The 10,729-nt window shown below is 41.0% G+C and overlaps 1 protein-coding gene across 1 annotated transcript in view; it reads left to right on the top strand.

The window, feature by feature from the left end:
- Positions 1 to 3,749: 3,749 nt before the first annotated feature.
- The window catches only part of LOC149451736 (alpha-2-macroglobulin-like protein 1), a 147,929-nt gene continuing 140,949 nt past the window's right edge, over positions 3,750 to 10,729 (top strand). Inside the window, exons 1-3 of the mRNA XM_089690334.1 lie at positions 3,750 to 3,814; positions 5,990 to 6,173; positions 7,799 to 7,961. Coding sequence (XP_089546460.1) covers positions 3,750 to 3,814; positions 5,990 to 6,173; positions 7,799 to 7,961 — 412 coding nt within the window. The remainder of the gene's footprint in view (positions 3,815 to 5,989; positions 6,174 to 7,798; positions 7,962 to 10,729) is intronic.

Raw genomic sequence — 10,729 nt, 5'->3', positions numbered from 1 at the left:
CTTTGTGGAAGCTGCAAATCACTGAAGCAACAGTCTACCAGGTCCACTGCCAAATGGCTGCTATTCTGCAAATGAACCACATTTGTTCAGCACTGCTGCCATTTACAAAACATTTTTTTAAATGTTCTCTATTTGACAAAATGGAGATTGTGAAATCACTGTTCTCCTCATCCATTCAGAGAGTGCCTTGTATCCTGTGAATAGCAACAGTGTTGAGCAAGGAACCCTTTGGGGTTACTATGCAGAAAGGCGGCTCTTTGGCACTGGACCCTAAAGACTGCTGTTATCACTGTAGTATTGAGAACTAACAGGGATTTGCATCTTCTACGGGGATCGTTCAAATATGAGATATGTATAGCTACATTGACCCAAGCTGAACAATGTAACTATGCAATAACATTCCTACATAAACTTCAGCTTTAAACACAAGTCACTGACATCTGGTAGTGCAATGTAGACAAACAGGATTACTAAAATCCATGTAGCACCCTGTCCTAAACAGGGTATACTATCCAAATATATTTTTGCTGGGTGGTAGTTAGAAAAACTAATTTATAGTATTTTTGTTCATATGGTTTTCCCTTAGATCCAGTGGCGCTGTGGTTTCTCTCTGCTGCCAGTACATGTCATTGGTACCTTTATGAAGATACTACAGAAAATTGAGTTATGAATATTTGTTTCTTCTAGCCAATCAGTAGGAAGTTAATTGCCACTGCCTCTTCCCTGAAGAGACAGGTTTTCAGAGATCACCTAAAATTGAGCAGAGTAGGAGATAGTTTGATAAATTGGGGTAGAGAATTCCAGAGGATGGGGGAAGCTCTGGAGGAGTCCTGGAGACAAGCATGGGAGGAGGAGACAAAGGAGCTAGAGAGCAGGAGGTTGTGTGAGGAGTAGAGAGTACGGTTTGGGTGATATTTGGAGACACGATCGGTGATGTAATTTGGGGCAGAGTTATAAATGGCTTTATATCTGATTGTTAAAGTTTTGAATTGTATCCGTTGGGCAATGGGAAGCCAGTGGAGGGATTGGCAGAGAGGGATGGCAGATATGGAACGTTAGTAAGGTGGATGAGTCTGGCAGCAGCATTCATGACAGACTGAAGAGGGGATAGCCTGCGATGAGGTAGGCCATTGAGGAGGGAGTTACAATAGTCAAAGTGAGATATAACAAGGGAGTGGATAAGTTGCTTAGTGGTTTCCGTGGTTAAGAACGGGTGTATCTTGGAGATGTTGCGGAGTTGAAGTCTACAAGATTTAGACAGCGATTGGATTTGGGGCTGAAAGGACAGATGGGAGTCTAGGATTACACCTAGTACCCTGGCATGAGGGGAGGGACTGATGATTGTGTTATTGATCTTAATGGAGAAGTCAGGGGAGGGGGCATGGGTTGGAGGGAATAGTATGAGCTCTGTTTTGGAAAGATTGAGTTTTAGGAAGTGGAGTGACATCCATGCTGATATGTCGCTTAGTAGGTTAGTAATGCGAGAGGAGACTGAAGGGGTGAGATGAGGGGTAGAAAGATAGTTTTGTGTGTCATCAGCATAGAGATGGTACTTAAATTGGAGTTGGTTGTTTGTGTTTGAGTCTGCAGGTTAGTAATGGGTGTATAAATTCCCTGCCCCTCTCTCCCTGGAGTTTGAGTCAATATACTCCTTTTTTGTTTTTATTTAAAAGGGATTGGTGCCCATCTGTATCTATTTTCTAAAGAATACACCCTGAGGTGAAATGTCAGGCCTCCCTGTCTCTGGGGGTACTCCACCTACTTCCTGGAGGCCCTGGCCTGTGTGTTACATGCATTTCAATTAATGATTTAGTGTTTCCTGTTCAAAGTCATCAGTAGCTCAGAAAACACTTTCCTGTAATCATTTGTTTCTTAGGACTTGTTAACCTTCTGTCTGCTTCAGTCATTTTCCGGGCCTTGGTAAGCATTCTACATCGCTTGTAGCAGGAATCTTTTGCTGCTGGGGTGCATTGGGCAGCCCATGTGCCCTGATCGAGCCACCTGCCTGTGAAAAATGTAGGATAAGACCATTCTAACCCTTCAACCCTTAATGCTTGTTAACCCATCCAGGCACATACAAGGTACCCTAACATGTTGGACGTCTCTGGTACCTGTTATCAATCAAGAGTGCAGGAATAAATTCATTGTTGTGGCTTTAATTTAAAAACGGTGCTGTCACTAACTTGTCTGAGACCTGTCTTGATGTCACACAAATGATTCTTATGTGAACATATTATTGCAAGTGCATATACTGTACATAGACTGTATAGGGCAGGCATATCCAAAGTCCGGCCCGCGGGCCATTTACGGCCCGGGTCGGTTTAATACGGTCCTCCAACAGCCCTCCCTGCTCTGTGTAATGTGGCCCTCCCACGGCCCTCCCTTCTATGGCAGACAGTCTTCTGCTTGAGAGCAGAGGACAGTGCGCATGCCTGACTGCGGCGCGTTCTCCCTGGTCTGTGTAAATGCGGCTGTCGCACGGCCCTCCCTTCTGTGGCAGACAGTCTTCTGCTTGAGAGCAGTGCGCATGCGTGACTGCGCCACGCTGGGAGCGACAGAGGGCGGGGACGTCAGGGCCGGGCTTCCAGCGTGAAGTGTGTTTCTCTTCCCCTCCCGGCTGCCGAGCAGAGACTTCAGCTCCAGCTACCTTTTTCACCCTTCACATTAGTCCAGGTAAGTTTTTTTTTCATTTATTTTCAATACATTGTGAAAACTCAGCTGTCAGTTGATCTTAATGTTATGAAATGAAAAGTATGTTGTTTGCAATTAACTTGGCATAAAATAATTTATTTGCATTTAATTGTAATGGTTCAAAGAATGATCGGAAAAATGTTCGGCCCTCCACCATGTTCACTTCATCCAATCTGGCCCTCTTTGAAAAAAGTTTGGACACCCCTGGTATAGGGAATATCAGCTTAGCAGTTAGTATCTTCTGCTGTCCCTGAAGACCCAGCAAACAATGTTGCATTTTACAGCTCTGGTGTGTCTGCATGGAGCTCTTTGGACTTACTACAATCAAAGTTCAGATTCAGTAAGTATATTAAATGATGATGGGGAGAACAAAAATTGTAGTTTGCCTTTTTTTATACTTTTAAATATGGTTGAGCTTGGGAAGCCTGCTAGTTTTATATGTGCTGATGCTGGAAAGCATGGTTCCACTGTTAGTGTTCATAGAGCTGATTTCAGATTATATGGAATCATTGGTTTTTACTAAAACTAGAGAGTGCAAAATCTGGTGCAGCTATGCATATAAACTGATCAGCTTCCAGGTTTTATTGGCAAAGATTAGTTGAACAAGCTGAATTTATAAGCTGATTGGCTAACATTCACAGCTGTACCAGATTCTGAGTGCACCAGTTTTAGGAAATCTCCCCCTAAAAAAAGCCTACATATGGGGGGGAGGGGTCATTTCTTTTGGGGATACATTTTCTTTATCTGTTACACATGAGGCTGACTGGGAGTTTGTACACTAGAAATTATCCCAAGGCCAGGAAATGAGTTATGTTTAGCCTTATGTGTACACAAAGCTTGTAGGAAATAACTTCATTAAAAGTTACCATGCATGGGGAGGATCCTCACATTAATAAAAAGGGATAAGAAAGTGAATGAGAACTGAGGAGACTTGCCAAAATAGACATTAGATGACACAAGGAGAAAATCAGGGCACCTAACCTGCCTGAAATAGCAAGAACAATTCAATTAAGCTTGGAAGAGTCGCTGGAACAGAACTTTGCACTTGTTTCTCTGCCATGTGGCTTCCTATTCTCCTAGTTTGTGTTCTGTTCTCATCTACCCTTGGACAGCAATCATTTTTGTAAGCAAAACTTTATTTCTTTTACTAAACATTGATTGGGGGTTGATATTTGGTCAAATTTGATATCAATAGAGCAGAGGACTGGCTTCATTACATCTGGGCATTCGTGGCTCATGGTGCAGAAGAACATGTTACATGCACATAGTAGCAATGTACTTTCAAGAAGTAGTGGCCATGATGGCCAGACACAGATGTGATTGGGTTTTTTTGGCAGTAAGCAGTGACACAAGCTTTTACCTCCTTTCTTTTAGCCTCTGATGTAAAAACTAAAGTCCCTTAGGGATCATCTTCAACCTTCTTTTCATGGCAGTATTTCGTACTGTAAGGCAGTATGGTGATGTCCTCAATTATGGAAATAGTATTTGTTGCTTTTCTTGCTTAGTTTTTCCTTTGTATGTTTCTGAATTATAAAAGCTATTCAAGCTTATTTTTGAATTTTTGAATCATTGAATAAATGAAATAATGTGACATAAAACCAGTATTCTAATTCTATGACAACAAAATTGATCAACTGTTGATTGATTGATTGAAAACTGTTTTAAAGGATGTATGTTGTATGGTTTCCTTCTCTTTTGAAAATGTTAGTTGTCATGCTGGTCCAGTGGCTTAAATTTGAGGTATTGCACCATATCAAATATGCCAATTATAAATTTAGACTTTCCTGACCTGCAATTCTTGCTTGGGTGCAAACTGATAGTGAGAGCCGACAAGTCCAAAATCCATGTGATGATTTTTATTGAATATACAGGAGTGACATAAAAGCAAGCTGATGCGTTTCGGCACACAGCCTTGTTCACAGCATAATATTGCATATACAAAACAGAACATATAAACACAAAAATTCCCACTCAAAAGTGGGGGTGGACTCACAGCATCTGTATTTGATCAATTAAACAATTAAGCTGATCTGCAATTAAAACCAGACTAGGATGACATATGTGGAGCATAATATTCAGATCCATAGAATGAGAATTGTATTAACTCTTTCATATATAACATGCAAACACAATGTGTAAATATATTGTATGTTCTTATTCCAAATCTACATCCGTATTACAGGTCCAAAAGCAGAATTATTTGTAGGAACACACGGGTTTGTTACCTATAGAGGAAAGATGTAAATACGTTTAAAAAAATTATATTTCTACAAAAGCATACATCTGAGTTAACATCTGCCTCCTGATAGGATTGTATGTTAGACATTAAATCCCCACTTTTGGGTGGGGATTTTTGTATTTAAGTTACCTATTTTGCATATGCAATATTATGCTGTGAACAAGGCTGTGTGCCAAAACATGTCAGCTTGCTTTTATGTCACTCCTGTATATTCAATAAAAAATCTTCACATGGATTTTTGAGTTACTGGCTGTCTCTGTCAGTTTACCTTGAACACAGTAGTTGGAGGATGCCATAGAGCCTGTGCACCTGGGTTTGGATGCCATTTATTAATTGTGGTTCCCTGTGAGCACTGCTCTTGTATCCTGAATTCTGCTTGGGTACCTGAGACCTGGAGATATCTGTAAAGAGACAGAAAATGTGAGAGATACAGTGTCTGTACTAATCTGAAAAAGCTAGGTGCCCACAATGGGCCTTGATATTGATATATTTAGCCAGATCTCCTACATTTTACACTTGTTTTAGGTCAGTGCCATAGACAAGATTGAATGCACTGGATCTTAATAATACCCATTGAACCAATACCTTTGGAACGAAAAGTTAGAAATGGCAACCTCCATACTTTCTTATTACAGGTTTTCTTTAAAGTGAGTTAATCACAAGTGAAATCAGTGTTATAGAGTAGACAGGAGCATTGTTCTGTACCTAGGCACTGAGGAAATTATTTAAATTTGCTCCAATGAGTTTTTTTATGGTAGCCTCAATACAGACACCAACAGAATGGCAAAAACATGTTATTTCAAGTGCTACCTGTATGTGTTCTTTCCTTGCAAACAGATTGCCTTTATTTCTTCCCTCACATAAGAAGCTTATACAATAATAATGGAAGTGACAATTGGAGACAGACTGGCACCATAACTCACATGAGCACAGACAATAAAACAAGAATTCAAAAACACAGAAGAAAGGAGAGTGGAGAAAAAGGAATCCCGTGGAGATGTAAAACAGAGCAAAAAAATAGTAGAATAATCTGATGCTATTCTCTTTTTTTTCTTTAAGAAATTATCTGCTGTTAGTCCCAGCACAGATCGAATACCCATCCACTGAGACTTTATGTTTGGACATCATTGGAGCCAGAGAGACATTGAACATTACTGTCACCTTACAGCACGGGACTCAGGATGACTCCCTACTGGAGCAGGAAATGATCCCACCTAAGTTATTCAGATGCATTCAGTTCAAGGTAGCCAAGCCAGACATGTTTCATACCGAATTGTTGAACCTGTAAATAAGTGCCTGTTCATCAACAGGTTAATTTAGGCAGAATGGTTTTTATTCCATGGGATTTATTACAAGCTTGTAACCAATCACACAATATTTTAACTGGACATGTATTGACTGGTCAGGAATGCTATCCTACTGGAGCTGATGGGAGTAACAGCTGATCTTTGCTGGATGGTGGTGGGGGGCAGCTGATCATAGGCCATTGGGAGAAGAGGCATAATAGGAGCTGATCATGAACACTTTGGTGAGAAAGAGGAGACAGATTGGCAACTGGTCGTGGGTTGGGCAGGTAAATACAGGAGATAAATAGAAACTAATCATGGACAGAAGAGCATTAAAGAGGTAGAGAGGAAGCTGGTCATGGCAGAAGCTGGAAGGGAAATCAAAGAGAAAACTGACCATAGCACTTTGGGAAGGAGGGCAAGAAAAAGGGGGGGGGACATAATTGCAGACAGGGGATACAGAAGGCTAAGAATTAACTGAGAAATGACCAACAGGAAAATAATTTATGTGTGAGATAAGCAGGGCAGAGGATGCTTCTAAACACTGGAAAATAATGGTACATGGGTCTGTATTAAAAAAATAGCGGGAAAGCAGATATGGTATTTCTTTCTAAAAAAAAAAAGAGAGAAAGAAAAATTGGAACTGCCAGTTTTTCCTTCCTCCAGCAGCAAAATTGTAGCCAGGAGACAGTCCAGCTTACTTGGGAACTGTATAGTCCAACAGTCAGTGGATATTTCTGCTCTAATAGGGTGACAATACAACTTGTATTGCAAAAACCTGTCCCTAGGGAATAAGATTGCACTATAATAACTTAAAGATGGATATTCAGATTCTTAAAAATAATTTTTCTTGAATTGTTCTCTTTCATGTCTAAATAAATTAGCAGAGCATTAAACATTGTTAAAATTTGTCAGAATCATGAAAACGTAAAATCCAACTCTAACTAATCTAACTAGACTTTGTATTGCCTTATGGAGGAAATCAAAGAAGAATTCAAGATATGGATATTTTTACATAGTTACATTGGCCCATCTACAGAATATTCCATACCTGGCCTATACCCCTGGAAGCTGGGGATCACTGTAGTAGGCACCACTACTACAGTGATCTCCACTAGCTTATGACCTGTCCAATTGGTTTGGGCCCCATTTACATTTACTCAAAGAAATGAAAATGTTCTCTGATTGGATGAAGTGGAGAGGCAGGACAGTGATGTCACAATCTCTACCTCATCCAATCATTGAACGCTTTGCATGCATCGAGAAAATGTAATGCGTTTTTGGAATGGTGCTTGTGTCTAGCAGGTGTCCTCCTGTGTTTAGTAAGCAGCAGGGCAGCAATTCAGCACGTGACCTGGCGCTATTAGGGATCACTAGAGTAGCGGTGCCTACTACTGTGATTTCCAGCTGCCAGAGGGTTTAGACAGGTATGGTACTGTATATGCATATTTACATTAGTACATGCTGGAACAATATCACTATTTAAAGATACCTGGAATTCATCTTTACAATGTCATGCTTTAAAGCAACATAGCCTAATGGATAAGAGTATCAATGTTAAGAACTGTTGTGTCTTTCTCAGTGTCCTCTTCCACATGGAGGGAAAGAAGAAGTGATATCAATTCACATTTCTATTGTTGGGCCAAACATGCAGTTATCCGAAAGTAAAAACTTGCTGGTGCGCAATATGGGCTTTTTCACTCTCATTCAGACTGACAAACCTGTGTACAAACGAGGGGAGACTGGTAAGTCATATATAGTCTATACCTTTTTGTTTTCTGAGTCTCCCCTGAAACATCATTTCTTTACTTATTGATCTTATCAGTAGATTTATTGTCTCTACACTTCCTATTATAGGGCTTTTTTGTTCTTTAGTGAAATTAATGCAGCATTGTCACTCTATATACATGGTACTCTATAGTGGATATGTAGTATGTATCAGATTAAACAGATTAAAAAGTGGTGTTATCTGGAGCTGGATTTTAAACAGTTATAGCAGTATTTTTAACAAATGTTAAAGGCCCATTCACACCTAGCTGGTCCATTACAGTATATTTTGCGTTAATATGGACTATATGACTCATTAAACTAGCACTGAATTTTAAGTAGCCCATTCATTTGAATAGGCTACCAACATTTTACAACAGCATTTTTGGTGGCACAGCACACACGCAATGCACAGTAGTGCATAACAATGCATCATGGTGTACTGCAGTGCAGATGCTTTCATTAACTGAGCCAGGTGCCATTAAAAATTAACTGAACCACAACACAGTAATGCGTGTTTGGTAACATACATGTTATTGCCACACAGTGAAAGTGAGCCCTATATCATTATAAATAAAAAGTGATCGTTATAAGCTCCCTTAACAGTATAATGGCTACAGTCTTCAAGACCCGTCGAGCATCTGGACAGCTTGGCCTGCATGTACAGTTATGGAGAAATATAAATAAAGGTATGTTTAATAAAACAGTAAGTCATATCCTTAATAGTATGATTGCTGGGAGTGTTATTAATTACCCATATGTTTATCAAGGCAAAGTTTTTCATTATAGCAGTCCTTTGAATAATTACCCCCATGCTATAAAAAAATGTTAATAAAATTCCTACAAGAATAAATCTATGCATAGGCAACTCACTGATAAGCAGGCATGTGACTAACTGAAGGATCTTGGAAAATTGATATCCAAAAACTGACTGTACAGAGCTACTGGCTAGCGTAGACTTAATATTAGTAATTTATGGTCAATACCTTAATATTGGTTTTAAGACTGGGGAACGGGGGAATGCAAGATTTCCATTACTCAAAAATAAACTTTTTTAGGGATTTCAGTATCATTTGTTACAACATGAAGGGCAAACACCTAAAGCCCTACCTCATTTTTTTAATATACAGGTGAAACTCGAAAAATTAGAATATCGTGCAAAAGTTAATTTATTTCAGTAATGCAACTTAAAAGGTGAAACTAATATATGAGATAGACTCATTACATGCAAAGCAAGATAGTTCAAGCCGTGATTTGTCATAATTGTGATGATTATGGCTTACAGCTCATGAAAACCCCAAATCCACAATCTCAGAAAATTAGAATATTGTGAAAAGGTGCAATATTCTAGGCTCAAAGTGTCTAGCCTAAAGAGGCCTGGTGCATAAAAAGCTTTAGTGCCATGACCATGTGCCTCTTCACACATTATGAAGTTCCCACTTCTATGTGCTACTAAGAACACCTTTGGGGTGACCAACTTCCATGGGACACTGACTCAGCGGATTCTCTGTCTTCCCAGCCCATGGTCAGACAGTGTAGACACATTCAAATCAGAAGGGCCCTTCAGTTCTCCCGGAGGAATTACTCCCATGACCAAGATCCCGTGTGTGTCCCGGTTTCTGTTTCAGCCAGTACTGGCCTTCAGAGTCCCCATCATACCAGCAGGGATACTATACAGCCAGCCTTTCCTACCAAAAGGCTAGAATGATGGTGGAGCACCCCTACTGGACACTGAAAAGAACAGATATGCCCAAGATAAGGCCAAGAAGTACACTCACCGGCCACTTTATTAAGTACACCTGTTCAATTGCTTGGTAACACTAGTTGTTAATCAGCCAATCACATGGCAGCAACTCAATGCATTTAGGCATAAGGACATGGTGAAGACGACTTGCTGAAGTTCAAATTGAGCATCAAAAAGAGGAATAAAGGGGATTTAAATTACTTTGAACATGACATGGTTTGTCAGGGCTCCGGGGTGTGACCAGAGGTATGTGACTGATGCAGGGAAATGCAGGCTTCAGATAAGTTATAAACAATATAATTTATTAAAGACTAACAATACAAACATAAACGCAGTGCAATACTAAAACATAACACAGTGCAAACGAACCAAACCAAACCACCCACAGATAACAGTACATACAATGCAAGCGTCGTCAGGCAGGCCGGGTAATTAACAATCGGGCAGGTAGGTACAGGGGTCAGGCAGAGAATCATCGGGGTCACAAGCCAGGGATGAAACAGGAGAAGTCAGCAGAGGTCCGGATCAGGCAGGGTCAGCAACAAATCAGTCAGACAGGAACAGGAACAGGGATGCAGGTAACAAGATACAGGGCCCAGGAAAAACACACACCAAGGCAGAGACTGCAGGTCTGGCCATCCCTTAAATACACCTGCATGATCAGCTTCAGGTGTTTGGCTGGCTGCAGGGTTGAGTCTCTGATTGCTAGGAGCACCCGCTGGCCAGCCCTGGTACTGCAGCCCACAAGGCAGGTGAGTCCCACCATTACTGGCAAGTCCATTCCTGACAGTACCCCCCCCCCAAGGAGCGGCCTCAGGACGCTCCAAACAGTCCTAGCTGGGCAAAATGTTCCACCGCCCAGGTCTGGTAACTGGCGGGATATCAAAGACTGGCACACCGGGCAGGACTCCGGGCAGCGGCACATCGGGCAGGACTCCGAGCAGGACTCCGGGCAGTGGCACATCGGGCAGGACTCCGGGCAGGACTCCGGGCAGAGGCACA

Source organism: Staurois parvus, unplaced genomic scaffold (assembly GCF_062004578.1).
Source record: "Staurois parvus isolate SC_StPar_1 unplaced genomic scaffold, SC_StPar_1.0 ptg000525l, whole genome shotgun sequence".
Taxonomy (NCBI): Eukaryota; Metazoa; Chordata; class Amphibia; order Anura; family Ranidae; genus Staurois; species Staurois parvus.
This window is presented reverse-complemented; position numbering and strand designations above follow the sequence as displayed.